General features: G+C 41.0%; 1 protein-coding gene across 6 annotated transcripts in view; it reads right to left on the bottom strand.

Annotated features, from left to right (window-relative positions):
* LOC123628576 (integrator complex subunit 6-like) overlaps positions 1-18,525 on the bottom strand; it is a 59,608-nt gene extending 41,083 nt beyond the window's left edge. For 5 of the 6 annotated variants that reach the window (XM_045538369.1, XM_045538371.1, XM_045538370.1 and 2 more), the window contains exons 1-2: positions 18,050-18,525; positions 17,834-17,911 (exon numbers count right to left, since the gene is read on the bottom strand). In XM_045538369.1, the coding sequence (XP_045394325.1) occupies positions 17,834-17,911; positions 18,050-18,160 (189 nt within the window). In that variant the 5' untranslated portion in view covers positions 18,161-18,525. Of the gene's footprint in view, positions 1-2,132; positions 2,206-17,833; positions 17,912-18,049 lie in introns of those variants that run through there. The other variant, XM_045538372.1, reaches the window with a different exon arrangement.
* Between the last annotated feature and the right edge of the window lie 356 nt (positions 18,526-18,881).

The raw sequence follows: 18,881 nt of genomic DNA, 5'->3' as shown, positions 1-18,881 counted from the left end.
GCCTGTAATCCTAGCACTCTGGGAGGCCGAGGCGGGTGGATCGCTCGAGGTCAGGAGTTCGAGACCAGCCTGAGCAAGAGTGAGACCCCATCTCTACTAAAAATAGAAAGAAATTATCTGGACAACTAAAAATATATATACAAAAAATTAGCCGGGCATGGTGGCGCATGTCTGTAGTCCCAGCTACTCGGGAAGCTGAGGCAGTAGGATCGCTTGAGCCCAGGAGTTTGAGGTTGCTGTGAGCTAGGCTGACGCCACGGCACTCACTGTAGCCCAGGCAACAGAGTGAGACTCTGTCTCAAAAAAAAAAAAAAAAAAGAATTATGCTATATTTATTCTGTCTGTGCTCTGTAAATGGAACAACAAAACCTGGATGGCAGCACATCTGTTTACTGCATGGTTTATTGAATATTTTAAGCTCACTGCTGAGACCTACTGCTCAGGAAAAAAAAAAGATTCCTTTCAAAACATCACTGCACATTGACAATGTACCTGGTCACCCAAAGCTCTGATGGAGGTGTACAAGGAAATAAATTTCATTTTCATGTTTGCTAACACAACATCCATTTTGCAGTCCATGGATCAAGGAGTAATTTTGACTTTAAAGCTTTATTATTTAAGAAATATATTTCATAAGCCTATAGCTGCCATAAATAGTGACTCCTCTGATGGATCTGGGCAACGTAAATTGAAAACCTTCAGGAAAGGATTCATAATTCTAGATGCCATTAAGGACATTTGTGATTCATGGAAGGAGGTCAAAACATCAACATTAACAGGAGTTTGGAAGTAGATTCTAATCCTCACAGATTACTTTGAGGGGTTTAAGACTTCAGGGGAAGTAACTGCAGCTGTGGTGAAAATAGTAAAACAACTAGAAGTGGAACCTGAAGATGTTACTGAATTGCTGCAGTCTCATGATAAAACTTTAATAAATAAGTAGTTGCTTCTTATGGATGAACAAAGAAAGTGGTTTCTTGAAATGGAATCTACTTCTGGTAAAGATGCTGTGAACATTGTTGAAATGGCAACAAAGGATTTAGGATATTACACAAACTTAATGTTATTGTGTAAAGCAGTGGCAGGGTTTGAGAGGATGGACTCCAGGTTTGAAAGAAGTTCTAATGTGGGTAAAATGCTATCAAACGACTTTGCATGCTACAGAAAAATCTTTCATGAAAGAAAGAGTCAATCAATGGGGAAAACTTTTTGTTGTCTTATTTTAAGGAATTCCCACAGCCAACCCAACTTTCAGCAACCACCCTGATCAGTTAGCAGCCATCAATATTGAGGCAAAGCCCTCTACCAGCAAAAAGATGAGGATTCTCTGAAAGCTCAGATTGATCATTAGCATTTTTAGCAATAAAGTATTTTTAATTAAGGTATATACATTGGGTTTTGTTTAGATATAATGTTATTGCACACTTAATAGACTATAGTATAGTGTAAACACAATGTTCATATGCACTGGGAAACCAAAAAATTCTTGTAACTCACTTTTAACACGGTAGTCTGGAACTGAACCTGCACTGTATTTGAGGTATGCTTCATAGACACGTCATGTTTGATTAGCACAAAAGTTCATAAGTTTAATGAAATTTCTAAATTTCATTTTAATTTAAGCCTACTTTCCCTAATGTCTAAGTATAGAACAATTGGGTCTGCAAACCAGTACATTACGAATTGGAAGACCCTGGTCTATCCCTGACTGTCACTAACTAGCGTGGCAAGTGGTCCAGAGTAAGTCACTTAACCACACTGTGGCTCTGTTTCCTCATCCAAGGAACAAAAGAGCTGAAAAACCAGCTCTAAGATCCCTTCTAGTTTTCATATCCTATAATTCTATACTTTGTAACAATCCTTTATATAAATCTGACTTACAGAAAGAAAACATCTCCTGTCTTAGTAAATATGTTAATTTAGTCTTGGCTTAAATTTGTATAGTTAACTAAAAATGTTTTTTCATACTAACAGAAAAACATGGGCCTTTCAGTCTATCAATGACTGGGTTCTGGTCCCAGCTCTATCTGACCAGCCACTAGCCATTTATTCCCCACTCATATCACTACAGAAAGCAGAGATTTTGCACTCCTTTCCTCAGAAGGGTAAAGCCTAAATGAAATGTTTTTTACCACTCTCTGCACCCTCATTTCCATCTTCTAATCTGACTGGTGGGTTTGGAAACAGGAAACCAGCATGCTCTCGCTGTATCTGTTGCTGAAGCTCTTTTAAATTTGCTGGTATGTTCTTTGGCATGTGGTGCTTGAGGAGCAGGCTCCACACCTACAACAGACCCATAGGGGAGGTCTGTCAGTATGTGAACTATTTGGAAGGTTTTTGTGAGCACACATCTAGGCTAGATCCTCTGTCTAGCTTTTACCAGGAATAAGGCTGTTATTTAGGACACTGGCTAGCTCGTGTATCTTGTTTCTCCATTGGTTTCAAGTGGAGGAGGGAAAGGAGAGGGTGTTATTTAGTGCCTCCCCCAAACCTCAGCCTCCTAGTACTTGTCCTTCCTGAACTTCATCTCATTTTGGCCAAACCATTTCTCTGATCCATTGATTTTTATTTATTTTTATTTTTTAAAACAGAGGAACCCTTTCCTCTGTTGAAATCTTGCCAGGAAGTATAAACAAGTAAAAGAGATAACAGCAGATCAACTGTCCAGAAGGCGATGTGAGAGTGGTGCTAGTGCCCTTTCTGAAAATTCCTGTTCTATCTCTAAAGGTCACTTGTAATCCTTTTCCAAAATATTAGTGACCTTGCTAGACTTCGTATAATGTGCAAGTTTAATAAACACGCTATTAATTTCCCCAGCCAAGGTAACTGATAAAGATACTTAGGACATTTGTACCTGACTTTCCACAGAAGTGCCCCTTACAAACTGTATGTAAATTGAATATTCATACATCAAAAAATGAATAATTAAGATCTTCTAGGGTGGTTTTTAAAGAGAATGACTATGAATCTTTTCAAAGAGCAAAAAGAATCCTTGTATATTACAGATTGTCATAAGCCAGGCTCTTTCACACAACAGTGAGAGAACTTTTCCAGAGGGAGGGCTCCACTTGCTGGGTCCCCCTGACTTGGTACTGAGCCACTGCACTGACCCATTTTGGGCACACACCCCGCAGTATATCTGGACATTCCCCTGAACAGTTTAGTCCAGTTCAAGTCCTCTTAGCTCATTAGCAAGCCCTTCACAATGAATGAATAAAAAGCCTCATTGACATCCAGAGAGACAATATGTTGCTTTCCTCTTCCTCGACAGGACTTTATCTTTTATTAAAGGAAATGAAATCAGCCTGGTAATATTTGCCCTTCATAAGCCCATGTTAGAGGGCAATCCTGGACCTTGGGCTCTTCTAGGTGGTTACAAACTAGATGATTAACGGATTTGAGTATTTTCCCAGATGTCGCAAGTTAAAGCCGAAGAGTCTAAATTTAGCAGGGCCATCATTTCTCTTGTTGAAAGATAAATTATTTTCCTTTTTCCATCTGCTCTTCGTAAGTTTGGGGAAAACTTGCTCTGCAACAATCCAGACAATTTGCATAAATCAATTCCAGCAGTATTTTTCAACCAACTTTACTTTCCTCTTCAATTTAACATTCTATCATCTTTGTCATCACAAAATGTTCCTGTGTTGGGAAACTGACCAATGAGATGGAATGACATCAAAAATAAGGAGCCCTGCTTTCCAATCAACTCTGTCTCCTGAGGAAACAAATGACTTTTCCCTTGGTCTTTGCCCTTAGCCTTATATCTAGTATCTGTGCAAGTTAAAACTTTTCAACGTCAAGAATTTTCTTCTCGGCTGGGCGCGGTGGCTCACACCTGTAATGCTAACACTCTGGGAGGCCGAGGAAGGAGGATTGCTTGAGGTCAGGAGTTCGAGACCAGCCTGAGCAAGAGCGAGACCTCGTCTCTACTAAAAATAGAAAGAAATTATATGGACAACTAAAAATATATATAGAAAAAATTAGCCAGGCATGGTGGTACATGCCTGTAGTCCCAGCTACTCGGGAGGCTGAGGCAGAAGGATTGCTCGAGCCCAGGAGTTTGAGGTTGCTGTGAGCTAGGCTGATGTCATGGCACTCTAGCCCAGGCAATGGAGTGAGAACGTGTCTCAAAAAAGAATTTTCTTCTCACAATTAAAATGAACTCCAATTCTAATAAGATACAAGACAAAGTTTACTTGCCCTTTTAGGCAATAGAACACTGTGACAGCAGTGATATCTTTTTTTTTTTATTTCAGCTCATCATGAGGGTACAAAAGCTCAGGTTATATATATTGCCCATGTCCCGCCCATCCCCCTGAGTCAGAGCCTCAAGCGTGTCCATTCCCCAGACAGTGGGCCTGGCACTCACCATGTAGTGATATCTTAAAATGTTAAAATATCTTTTAAAAATTATGTTTGCAGCCAGCAAACCTATAAAGGGGGCTGTTAATATTATGAAGGACACATTAGGAAGATGTTTTATCATTATAAGAATGATATCTTATTTCTTACACCTCCTTTTAAAACTCCCTTCTTGCATAGTCTTTTCTGACCCTGTCTGACACATTTTTTTCCCTGAATACTCTAGCAATTTGGCCTGATTTCATTTTTTTGTGTGTGTGCTTTTCTTACTTGGCTCAAGGCACTGATATACTTCAAGGCTCAAAGGAGGCATTTTATTATTCTGTGTCCTATATGTACTATGTAGCTTTTTCTGATAAAATTACTTGTTTCAAGAATGTCAAGTTATCTTGGATTCCCTTTGGTCAAAGTTACTTCCCCAAGGGCTTTTCTTAGTGTCCTGAACTTGCTAAAATGTGCGAAGTCCATTTTATTTGGTTAAACCAGTTCTCCCCCTGAGAACTCTGCATCATTCTGTGGTGCACTCTACCAATTTACGTCCACATGTAAATACTACCAGGAAATACTACTAGTCAAGAGCACATGAAAGAAGTTTAGCTTACTTAAATCTTCTACCCTCTAAAGATGTTCTTAAGAAATTGTCCCGCTAATAAATTGCAGAAAATTATTAATCTGACAGTCTGTAGCCTGCTGAATTGTTTTTTAGCAGACAGTTAAAGACTTCCATGACCACATATTTTAAATAAACTGGGCAAAGAAATGATTCACAGTTTGATTTCACTGACAAACAGTACACCATTTTGCATTTGCTCTCTGTAAAATAATACCTAGTATGAGGTTTTTAGTGTATAAACAAATCATAAGGATCAATCTAGAAAATTTGCAAATTCTATTTATTAAGTTTTCAGTTCTTACCCCCAGGGAATTAGGATAAAATCGTGAAGCAGCACACCTCTCAAAGTTCACTGGAAAGCATGATAACATCAAAAGAAATCTGACCTTCACCAGTGGATGATAACATGTAGAAACCAATAATTTTAGAAGGCTTTCTCCTCTGCCCAAAAGTCAACTGCATTGCTACTGAAGCAGAAACATCTTAAAACTTACCAAACTTGGTCAAAGATAAATGTTACAAGTTTTCTTTCCCAGTCTCAGACCATTTCAACAGCAGCTATCAACCAATACTCATTATTAGAAAGAATTGCTATTGTGCACATCACATGTTTGGTTGTTTGGATTTTGGCTTCTAATAAGAGACACTTTTCTGGACACATACACAAAATAAGAATTAACAAAGGTGGCCTTAGAAAATATACACATGAACAGGAGTGAGATTAAGCCCCCCAAACACTGCAGAAAGAGTTAAACATGAGGTAGCAGAATGGCCATGTATTACTTTCTAAAGATTATATAGCATCCTTTCCTCCAGACTAATTCTCTTTAAAAAAATTCAAAAAAATTTTATGAGCTGTTTTTTACAAGGTAAAAGTAACATGCATTCATTGTTAAAAATCCCACAGTTAGTCTGTTCACCAAACCTTCACTTCCATTCTTCTAAAGTAACCATTGATAAGATTTTGTCCTGAACATTAAACTGTTAGCACCAAACAGAAACCACATCAATAAGATAGAGTGACATTTACCAGTTTAATCAATAATGTGGGATGTAGCACATTAAGCATATCCAGGAACTGTTTTCTAAAACTTAAAGTAATTTTGAAATCTCCCTGAATTCTAAGCCTCAATTATTCCACTTCCTGCCTTTCACTTATACAACTCTCTCCTGTACTTCCTCAGAAGGAGCCCTGGAAATAATCTAGTCTAATTCCTTCATTTAACAGATAAGGAAACTGACACCATAAAAGGTTAAGTGACTTGCCTGGGGTCATGTGTATAATTAGTAGTAGACTCAGGTTAAGAACTAGGATCTCCAGCTTTCTAGTCCAGCACTCTTTACAGAGCTGCTGAAGTGACAATGACACTTGTCTTATTACACCACGGCAGAGGGTGTGATCTACCAGACAGGATGTACTGTGACCACTTTTTAAAATCTAATTCTTACAAAAATACGTAGCAATAGTCTAAATCCACTTCTAACATACAGCTCAAAAATATCACTATGAAATGGAGTTTGCACTGTCTATGCACATACTTAAGCTTTTAAGGAAAATGGACAGCTGTGCTCTGCACATTGTCAGCATTCTTGTTCAAGAAATAAGAGGAGGGAGCCCCAACTTTCCGATGCCATGGCTGTTTTAAAAGCTAGATATTCTCCCTAGAATCCTATTGTATACTGTCTAGTTATATGGGCTATCTTCAGCAGAGACAGAAATGCAAAGAGAGACTGGGGTTCTTATTAAACAGCAGTGCCTCCAGGCAACTTCAGGCCAATTTAAATCAAACCATCTTGGTCTAGTTCAGGCTAATCAACCACTAAAGGTCATACCCCAACTCCTTCCCCCTTGCCTACAGCAACTTCTCATCATTATAATAGCATTTTAAAGCACCTTCTGTCACATCCTCCCCCTCAAGTCACGCCCTTAATTGACCGCTTTCACTTGACTTCCTCTCCTCCCCCAGGTCTCTAGCTTTCCAGGCTCCATATCTCCTCTTCCTTTGATTAAGGGCTGGTGTCAGGAATGGAGAGACACTCAGAGAGCGAAAGAAACAGATCTGGCTGAAGAGTAGGGCTCTTGTGGGAAATGATAGGAAATAAATTTATACAGACACATGGAGCAGATCCTAGAGCTCTGAATGGCAGGCTGGGCCATTTAGACCTGACCCCATAGGCATGAGGAGTCTTGGAAGGCTAGTGGGGAGGGTGAATGATATAATGAATCCAGATTTTTTAGAAAGTTAGCAGTTGCTCTGAGTGGAGAGTAGGAGTTTGGGAGGCACTTGGGAGCCCAGTTAGAAGGTTGGTACAGTGGCCAAAACTTAAAAACATGAGACCCAGATTAAAGTGATAGCAGTAGAAATTGAGTTGAAGGAACACATGTAAGAGACATTTCAAGGGAATAACAGATGGGCCACAGAGGATAGAAGGAAAGAAACAAATCTGAATAATGACTAGCTTTCAATGCTGGGTAACTAAAAGATGGGGAATATGGAAGAGGGGATGAGTTTTAGAGACAGGTCTGACTGTGAGCTGATGGCAGGATAGACAGTGGAGATGTCCTGTAGTCACTTGAGATGCCTAGGTGAGAAGGTGAAGATGGTGAGGCATCAGTATAGATGGAGTATTTGAAATCATGAATGAAATTTAAGCAAGGTAAAAAATTTGGAAGATCGGGAAAGAATTGTCAGAGAGACTGGTAGAGAAACAGAATAGAGGAGGTGATCAATTTCTGGAAGGAAGGGGTAGTTGGTTTTGATTGTAGTCAAGGACAAAGAAGATAAACATTAGTAATGTGCCCAAGTAGCTCTATAGTAAATCCTAGGACCTTAATAAATGATATTTACTTTTCTCAATAGTACTAGTGCACAAACAAAAATGTTTTGAGTCATTTGTTTAATAGCATTCAAATCCAGAGTTTGGCTCATTGTACCAAGTTCGCCAAACTATTCAAACTACATGGCAAAATATAAGTAATGAAAGAGCAACTGGTATTAATGAATAGTATAATCAGGTGAATATGGTTTCAGATATAGAACACTACTTTTTCTATGAACATCTGACACATGACCATGAAAGTCTTCATGTAACATTTCTCTGGTTAAAACTCCAGTGGCTGAGTTGGCAGCATCTCCATTTCCTCTCTGAAATCCACCCCTCCACCCCAGGCCACCTAACTGAACAGACAGAAAAAATCTGGCTGGCTACGACAGGGGTGTGGCTTGAGGAGAATCAGGAGAGCTGGATTAAATGAGGACCACACCAGCAGGTGAGGCTCAGGCTGATACACAAAACTCTGCAAAGGCATTATGGTGCATCCAGGCCTTTTTAAAAAACCACTTCTGCCTCTTCCGCAGTTTATGGATTAGAAGAAACTAAATGGCTACTGCAGAATACATTGAAAGTCTTTCTTTTCCCCACAGGAAAGACATTTATTGGGAGATTGGTAAAGTGAAGAAGGCATATCAGTTTCTGGCGACCATTAGATAGCCAAGGACTACCCTGTTGCTTTTACAAGCCTACCCCTCTTCCTACAGGGCCTGCTCAGCCTAGGCCACCAGTCCACATCCTCTAGTCTCCAACATATACATACTGTCTCAAGCTCCATCAACTGAGAGTCTCAACAATTCCCCATCTGTCCCGAGTAGGGGCACAGCTGTGACATCAAAGACAGAAGTGTTTTACAAACAAATGCACCATAATACACAGAAGTAGCCAGAGAAATAATAAAAATAATAATCCTAGCAGTAATAATTTTCATTCATTGAGAGATTGCTACAATACCAATCAGTATCATATTAAAAGCAGCTAGAAATAATAGCATTATAATTCTGTCTAAAAAGCAGTGACTCTGGACATATATCATAATGAGAAAATACCAGTGAGAAGTTATCAAAAGGAATGTTCTATCACAATTGATAGGAAAGTGAAGTGGTTAATTACTTAAGACTCTGGAGTAAAGGCAGACCTGGGTTACTATCAGCTGTTACTTAACCTCTCTGGGCCCTGGTTTCCTTATCTATTAAATAGGGATGATAATAGTACCTAGGAATAGCACACAGGCTGACTAGGAAGATTAAATAAACACTTTATATTCATTGGCACATTGCCCTGTACATAGTGTTACTCAATAAATGTCAGCTGCCATTATTAGAAAGCTATTATATGAATGTTCATTATTACAAGGAAGCAGGTATAAGTCAAATTAACTGAAATGTAGGGATATGCTGTAAGAGCCAGATAACACCTTTTTGACTATAAGGCAGGATTTAGGAGGATCCGAACCTAGGCCTATAAAACGGGCCTATCTCTTATATATGCTATTCATCAGCACAACTGTATTTCCACCTGGCCTCAGAATTAGACATTGCTATTTATTCCTTAAATGGGAGCCATGATAGTAAAAATAACATAGCCAGTCATTCCTATAACCCCTCCTAGGAGGACCGAGGTTACTACTTTCAGAAGTAAGAATCCTGGGAGCCCTCTGGTCACGTGGACCTTCCCCTTCCCCTCCTTTTAATGCTACTGATAACTGCCCATGATAAGACAAGGGCTCTGCTAGGGAACATTAAGAGCGGTGATACAAACTCCCCTTTGTCTCCTAGCTTTTACACTATGCCTAGCTAGAGAATTTATTCTGTGCCCTGCAGTTCCTGAAGAATGCTGTTCCTGGGAATTCTTGGGCAAAGTAGCTATGTAAATCTAATAAAGGACATGTTACATATTTCTAATGCACTGAAAGCATGAAACATTTAGTGCCACTGGTGAGTACATGTTATAAATGGAATTCCGAACTACTGTAGTTACACTAGTTCACATATATATTCAATTGTACTTAGCCCAGGAAAAAAACTTCTAACCCAACCAGTTGGATCACCAACTGCATCCAAAAGTCTAAGCAACCAAACTGGCTTCCAATGCAAACAAGAATGAGATGCTTTCATATTTTGCCCCAGGGCCAAGGGTTATCAAGCCATCAACTCTGAACTATATGATAACCTTTCATGCATAAATGAGTCCTTTATGGTGATGTTCATTTTAAACAGAACTTCCAGAGAAAGGATCCTCCTTCAGAAACAATTTCTAGAATATGAATCTCATAAAATATCTGAAGAAAAAATATAGACCAACACTGCTAATAGAAATACGGTACAAGCCACATATGAAATTTTAAGTTTTCAAGTAGCCACATTAAAAAGGTAAAAAGAAACAAGTGAGATTAATAACATTATTTAACCCAATATATCCAAAATATTATATTTCACACTGTTTTGTACAGTATCCACTTAAGGACGAGCCACCTTTCAAGTGCTCGATTCCACATGTGGCTAGTGGATGCTGTGCTGAGCACTGTAAATGTAGACGATCTACAAATATGAATAACTGGCGTATGTGAAGGGCCATGCCTACCTCCACTGCCATCTCAGCCCCTCACCCTCTCTGCTGGAGCCCTTCTGGTGTCACTACCCCTCACTGGAACCACCAGTCCACAGGGAGTTGTGAGGAAGAAGTGGGGAAGGATGTGTTTTTAACAAATCAAGTTGGAAACCCAAACCCATTTCCCAGTAGAAACAATAATAAACAAAATAGTTCAATGGCTATGTGACATTAAGGGTTAAAAATGCTTTCCTGAGGAGGAAGGTCTGGGAACCTAATCACCACTTCCAACATTGTACCCAGGGGGTAATGAGTTCCAAGCTCCCAATGCACATATAAAGGGACTGCCTGGATCTCTCATTTACATTCTCTTGGTAAAAGGGAACAGGAAGGAGCCCATGTTTACAAAGAGTTTTTCATTTAAGCACTTAAACTAGCAGGTTCCTTTCTTCACACCCCCCATCCCCATACAGAGGGTCCTTTAATCCTGCCCTTCTCTAGAAAGCATATTTCTCCCTGAGATGTGGAACTGCTGCCATGTTTGGTCACTCTGTGAAACTGAGAACCCTGTATTCTGGGCAGTTTTAATTATCTTCCTGAAGCAAAGGAAAATATTTGCCTTTTCCTTACCTGTGCCCTGCCTTCTACCACTCCCCCACCCCAACCCAATCCCAACCCCATGTCCAAAAGCTCTCAGGTAGCAAGTACTAATGCAGAACTAGGCAATTTAAACTACAGCTTCTGGATCTCCCTACCCTTTCGTTCTCTCCTCCCTCCAGCCCACCTCAACAGTAATAACCAAACAAGCACACAGACAACAAGCCTTGCCCTATTTCTCTCCAAATCCACCTAACAGCTCTTCATCCTAGAAGAAATGTACAAACTGTAGCCTGTAGATCTCAAAGCCCTTTTGTCGGCCAGTCTCAACTAGTTACAATCTTCACCAGATAAACCAAATTCTCAGAATCCTGTGCATTCCCCCCCTCCAGCCACTTCCAATCCTTTGGTTAAGAGTGCACTGCTCTGGACACTTCCCATCCCTTAACCCACCTTCTCCAGTCACCCTTTTCCAATGACTATCCCCAAAACTTTTGAGGACTAGGACCTTGTCTTTTACTATTCTGATCCCTCCCCCTTAGGCCAGGTCTTTCCTGGTGTCACTTTAGGCCCCTGTGACAGCCGGGTGCAGAGGAGGTACTCAATAAACATGGTAAATGACTGCCTAGACTGCTGTAGTGGCAATCCATGATCAGACTTATCTTTTGGAAATACCACTTTGATCATATCACTACAATGGTGATAAAAGTCAGACCAGGAGTTACCTGTAGGGGAGGGAGAGATTGTAGGAAGATGCAAGAGGCATTTTCCCAAGTTTATGGAAATGTTCTATATTTTGGCCTGGGGTGATGGTTACATGGATGTATAAATATAAAAATGCATCAAGTCATTAGGATTCATGTATTCTACTGTATATAAGTTATACTTCATTAAACAAAAAGAAAAGGGAGGTATATACATTTATCTTGTAAAAAATACAATTCCACCATGTTATAAAACTGAACCTATATGAAAAAGCTAGCTATAATAAATGTTTGCTATATCAAATTGTTAGTAGTGATTACCCTTTGGGGAAGAGCAGTGGAAATGGGGGAGGCTGAGTAGCTTTCACACTAACATATTGCTTGAAATCTTTTTTCAAGCACTTTATTGAGTGCCCACTAAAACCTAGGGCAATCCCTTAAGTACTAGGGGTACAAACATAGAGAAGTTCAAATATGTGCCCTTTAGAACTTACATTTAGGGAGGCCAACGTGAACCCTAATACTCACCATATAACATGCTAAATGCTATATAGTTAAGGTGTGAACAAAGTGTTAAGGGATAACCACGGGAGTTGTTACACTGATTAGAGTGGGGTGAGGCAGAAGGATAAGATGACTTTTGAGAATGTAGAAAGAAGAGTTGAGGCATGTCAGGACAACTGTGTGTCCTGTGCAGAGGGAACAACATATGCAATGGCACAGAAGCAAGAGAGATAGTGTGTTTGGAGAAGAGGATCTAATTTCTCATTGTAGTTGGAGCCTGAGGTCCGTGGGAAGAGAAGGGAGTGGAAAGACATGGGTGGAAAGGTAAGACAGGGCCAGGTCACAAAGGGACTTGGAGGCTAGGTCAAGGAGTCTGCTTTTATTCTGAAGTATAATGGGGAGCCACTGAATGATTTTTCCTAGGGGAATGCCATTTTATTTTATTTAAAGAATGATCAGTCTGGTGGCAATTAGGGGGAAGAATCAGTGGAAAGCAAGACTGGAAGTAGGGAGACCAATGGAGTGGCTGCTGCAACAATGGACCAGGTGAGAAATGATGAAGGTTGAAATGAGGGACAAATAAGGTAACGGATACAAGAGAGGTTGAGGATACAAAATAGACAGGCTTCCACAATTTTGCCTGTGTTCCCTAGTCATCTTCCAGCAGATCCCTAGAGTGAAGATTGTATTTACTTCCTCACCCAGAGATCTAGTCTTCCATCATTAACTCTCCCCTTTTCTGATTTCAAAATAACTATCACCAGTCAGTAAAAGAAGGTGAAAAGGAAATCAAGATCATGGGAGAAATAATTCATCATAAAAGGCAGTGCACCGCCTTTGTGGCATTTTGAGTTTTAAAAGCATCTTCCATTGTCTAAGATTGCTCTCACAAGCCGTGTTGCTACTATTTCACCCAAAAACACTTCCATAGCTTCCTAAATACAATGAAAGTCTCCCCTAAAAGTCTCTCCTTTCCAAATAAGGCCTACAAAATATACTCATGGGCACATGAAAAAGTTATGCCTTAGCTGAAATTCCAATAAATGTCTAATACAGATCATTTAAAAAGCTTAAGTTTACTTTCTAAATCTGTAAGCCAAAATTCTGCCTTTATCTAATATATGTTGACAAAGGCATGCAGACATCAGTAAGCAAAGCTAGCTACAGGATGTGAAAAAGAAACACTCAAGGGAAAATTTTACTTTTTCAAATGTATGTTTTCAAATTACAGGCTTAGGATATTTCTTTGAAATATTATCTCTTTCCATTTACAAAAAGAAAAAACCCTTGTGACCAGTATTTATACATGTGGTTCAACTATTTCTAGAAAAATTGATTCCACTTTGTGTTAAAAAAATAATTTCCTTAAATAAAAAATAATTTTAAGAAAGTAGCTTCAAACATAAAACTATTTTGAATACTTATGTTAGTATATATCCGAATCTTGTGGCTTACTTTCTTTCAAGTTAATAGTAGTGACAAGCCTACCTCTCCTATTCACTGAATAAAAGGAAATTATGATTCATAGAAAAACAAAACATACAAGAAGCAGAGCCTCAGCCAAGACTAATAAGAACTATTAAACACACACACACACACACACACCCAAAACACACTTTTTAAAACCATGTGCTAGTCTTACAAGGATACATTAGAAATTTTAAAATATTACATAGGGTTTAATCCTAGCCATGTATACTAAAGACACCAATGTATAAACGTAGCGTTAACACTTGTAACACCATGTATAAAACTTGTCTACAAAGCAACACTTAAAACAGATGTAACACATGATGTTTGCATTTAGCATGTAGTACAAAACTTGTCTACAAAGCAACACTTAAAACAGATGTAGCACATGATGTTGGCATTTCACACATTTTTTGTATGGTACCCAAATCAAACTTAATTCCATATATGCAAAGCTTGATTGCAAGTTATAGGCATAACCAATTATAAAAGAGCACACAGCTATGTACTAAGGGGTATGCAGTAAAAAGTTCCTAAGTCTTTGGTGAAATACTATATTCACATAATCAACAGTATACATTAGTGAAAAACTCCAGTCACAGTAACTTTTCACAAGATTTATTGTCAGAGCTTGTAAGTGGATATACTGGGAATAGTTGCACGCCTATTAAGAAAAAAACCTTCCAACCAAATGCATAACTCATGCCTGTTACAATACCAACAGAAACGAATCTTCTAGTAGAAAATAAAATTCATTCTACAGTGTTTAGACTTGGATATAACCAAAACCTGAGAAGTAAGCAGTTATTCTGAGAAGAGGGAAATGATGGCCCTCCGACCTTAGAGAAATTGAAAAAATACATTCACATTATTCTGCAGAATAAGCTACCAACAAAACCCTATCCAACATCACATTTCTGAAAGAGCCTCCTAATGAGAATGAAGTTTTTAAAGTAGTAACTAAGATGCCTGCTGACAATCAAAGAAAGACCTATTTGATAATCAGTGTGACAGAAAACAGACATTTATGGCTCCCAGCTATTAGCAAGTGAAAGGCTAGACTAAATTTTAAGAAAAAAAATCACCAGATGTTCTAAAATTTCAGACCTTCTAAGCTGGCTAGATCCTAAAAGCAAAAGAACAAATAGTTACCACATGCTGAGAGGAGGGCTGGGGTAGACAAGAGAGAGTGACTGAAAAAGAGACTCAGAAAAAGAAAAAGCTACCAAATTTTGGCATATCAGCAGTAAATCAGGCATAGAAAGCAAAATGACAAAAACATCATTAAGATCATTAACCTTTTCCTAGAACATGTACTTATCACCTAAGAGTAAAATGAAAAACCTAAATAACCTTGGAAAAGCACAGACTAAGAAGTTAACCAATCATTAGTAACTAAACATATTACATAAAGTATCTTCTTTGTATCTAACCTACATAAGAAAAAAAAATCAAACTTCACTTGAAAGAATGGTTTTTGCTTTCGAAAAAAATGTAGTATATAAAACAACAGGATTAAAAAAGCTAAAAGGTGAAATTTCCACTAAAAATAAAACCCAATGTTTTCTCTCTGTTCCATGGAACTATCTGGAGCCTTTAAAATACCAAGGATAAGTTACACAGCCACGAAAAATTTTAAGTATGAAGGCTATGTGGTGACCCGGAATAATTCATGAGATAAAATAGGTGGAAAAGGCAGAATACAAAGTAATATGTGCACTGTGATTACAATGCTAGGTGAAAAGATGTGAAGATGGTTGTTAAGCGTGGGATGAACAGCAACAATAATTTATGGTGTATTTTAAAATAACTAAAAGAGTGGAATTGGAATGTTCCTAACACAAAGAAATGATAAATGCTTGAGATGGTGGATACCCCAATTACCCTGATTTGATCATTGTACATATTGTATGCCTGTATCAAAACATCACATGTACCCCATAAATATATGCACCTATTATGTGCCCATAATATTTTTTTAAAAAATTTTAATGAAAAGGTGGGATGAAACTTTTTTCCTTTTCAAAGGTTCTGTAATATGGCTATGTTTAAGTTTCATAGACCAAAAACTATTTTTTTTTTTTGAGACAGAGTCTCACTTTGTTGCCCAGGCTAGAGTGAGTGCCCTGGCGTCAGCCTAGCTCACAGCAACCTCAAACTCCTGGGCTTAAGCGATCCTCCTGCCTCAGCCTCCCGAGTAGCTGGGACTACAGGCATGCGCCACCATGCCCGGCTAATTTTTTCTATATATATTTTTAGTTGTCCGGATAATTTTTATTTTTATTTTTAGTAGAGACGGGGTCTCGCTCAGGCTGGTCTCGAACTCCTGACCTCGAGCGATCCACCCGCCTCGGCCTCCCAGAGGGCTAGGATTGCAGGCGTGAGCCACCGCACCCGGCCCAAAAACTATTTTTAAACTATCCTTCCTGGCATTTGGAAAAATGGTAAATAAGCTGTTCCTTTAAAGAAAAAAAAAAGGCACACTTCTTTGTAGTTTACCCTTTTTACTACTTCAAATTAAGGAGCAGGTGGTTTATTATCTGTCTTAGTAGTCAAAGGGTACAGATATTCAGACTTAGGGTGTATAAACATCTGCTTTTCTATGGGGAAATAAATGATCACATCCTTTTTGGGAAACTGACATTTTTTTAAAAGCTATGGCATTTTGAAAGATGTCTACTTGCTCAATTTTTCTAAATGGATAAATCAAAAACTGAAAGCAAAACATTGAAACCAGAACAGTTTTAGAGGGAACCCACTAATCAAACTGTTAACCAAAGCTACAAGTTACAAAATTAAAGTCTCCCTTTGGTTTCCTTATGTCTGAAGGAACACTCTCTTTGGTCAACTATTCAGTTTGGTAGGTTTCATTCATTAAAACACCTTACTCTACCGAAACAGATCACAACATATCCAGACTGTGCCTCCCCCGGCACTATTAAGGTAATTCTGAGGGGTGAAGAAAAAAGTCAGGCGAAAGACATCAAGGAATATGGTAATATTTTTAAAATTTCAATATGCAAGCAGGACTCTTAAGCAGGTTGATTTAACAGTTTTAAGTTCTATTTTATCTGACCACTGCAGGCAAAGCGGTTCCTTATCTCCTCACCATGGGAACATAAATTAAGTACTCCACAAAGGCTAATTATTCCCTACTTTTCTGTAGGTCAGAATCAAATCATCCAACTTGACTATTATAAATGATCACAGTTGAGCCCTCCCTTTCCTTTCTTTCTTGGGCCTGTACAAATCGCTCTATGTGGCTTAACACAAACCTAATAGGTAGGCCAGGTCCCTAAGAAACTCTCCCCTTCTGGGTTTGAACTCGGCATCCCGCCCCGTCTTTGCTTTGCTGGGATCTCCAATGAAACAGTAACAGTAGCTAAGGTAACTGAGAACCGGGTTGAACCCGATCAACTCGGAGCAGAAACGAAACGACTTTCTCCGGGCCTGGGGGTTGGGAGGCTTGCTCTGCGGACAGATTTCCGATTGGGCGGGGGTGGGTTAGAGGCCAGAGAGTGCAAAAGCAGTTGTCTGGTCTTTGAAGGCCGGTAGCAGGCTTTGCCACGCTCTCAGTAGGAAGGGAAGGGGAGAGGGAGGGAGAGGGGGAGAAGAGTCGTGGGGGGAGGGGGAGGAAGACAGGGAGGGGCGGGAGGAGGTGGAGGAAGGAGGGGCCAGAGGAGGAGCCCGGGCTCCAGGAAAGCCCGCGCGCCAAGCCCACAGCAACTCTGGGCGGAGTCGCAGGCCCCACCCGTCCCCTGGGTCGCAGCCGCGCGCGGTGCGCCTCGAAGGGGCGGGCCCGCCTCGCAGCCTCCCTCCGGGTTTTGGGCCCTCCTTCCCTTCTCCACCCTCCCTCCCTCCTTTCCATCTCAGCAGCGCCCTCAGTCTCCCTCTCGCTGGCTCATACAAAAGCAAAATGTCCGCCATCTTCCGAGGCGGCTGCGGTCGTCGCGCCACGAGCTCGGCCCTCCTGCGATTTCTCCCCGGGCAGTCCCTCCCCCGTCCCCTCTCCCTGACCCCAGGCGCCGCAGCTACTCGGAAGCCGCAGGCAGCACCACTCTGCCCGCCCTCTGCCCCCCCACATCCCCCCCCGCCCGCACGCCACCCCAAGCGACGCAGGGCTACCTTGGGCGGGGGCAGGGGGCAAGCCAGTCCCCGCCGACTTGCTCCCGCTTTCTGCCCGCTCCCCATGCCCACTTACCTTGATGCAATACGGGGGTTCGTCGTAGGTGACCAGCATGTACCTGTCTCCGCGGCTGGCCGGGTCCCGGGCGCGCAGCTGCAGGATGAGGGATGACAGAGGGGGTCGAGTAAGAAAAGAGGGGGAGAGAGCGAGACAAACGTTACAGAAGCACCTAAATCCACCCCCTACAATCCCTCGGGAGATCTCCCCATCTCTCCCCTCCCCTCCCTTTACCTTCAAGAATAACTCCACAGCGCCTTTGGCAATGTCCAAATAGGAGGTGCCCAGGTCAGTGCGCTGGTTCATAGAGGCGGACGTGTCTATGAGGAACAGCAGGATGGGCATCTTCCCCCGCACCCCTGGCTCCACTCCCCACTCTCCTCTCCCTCTTGCCCTCACTGCCACGTATGGCCACCCGAACCCTCAACTCTCCAAGAGCCAGGGGGCAGGGAGCAAGAGGAAGACGGGGAGACGGGACGGGACGGATGGGACTGCTCCTGGCCTCCTCTTTCTGCAGCCCCACCTCCTCTCCCTCCAAGGGAACTTGAAAGTGTGTGAGTGTGTAGCTCTCGGGGCCCTCCCCCTTCCTCTCTTCTGCTGCCACCACTACTGCCGCCGCCGCCGCTGCCAGGACTACTGCCTAAGCATCCGTCCGCACTCACTAGAGCGCTAGCCCCAGACTGAGCGCTGTCTCTGTTCACCGACACACAACTTCTGTCTGCTCACCTACCATCGGCACCACGTGACTAGAACACGAGCCATTGGCTGCCAATTATGTGGTATTTGCATATTCATTAGATGACCGGGCAAGGGGAGGGACTTGAACGAACCTGGGAGTTGAAGTTTGAACCCAGGCAGGGGATAAGGAGAAATGTTAAAGACCCACGTTAGGGTTGTTCGGCAGGTTTGGATGGATTTTCTCTTGCTCTTCAAAGATGGTGATTCGAAAGGAAGAGTGAATTTGAGCAACAGTTGTACAGAAGCACAGAAGCAGATGCTTGGACAGGCTGCACAGAAAACGCTTTGCTAACTGCAATCGATCAATTCTGCCAGTGGCTAAGACCAA

The sequence above is a fragment of the Lemur catta genome, chromosome X, assembly GCF_020740605.2.
Source record: "Lemur catta isolate mLemCat1 chromosome X, mLemCat1.pri, whole genome shotgun sequence".
Classification (NCBI taxonomy): domain Eukaryota; kingdom Metazoa; phylum Chordata; class Mammalia; order Primates; family Lemuridae; genus Lemur; species Lemur catta.
This window is presented reverse-complemented; position numbering and strand designations above follow the sequence as displayed.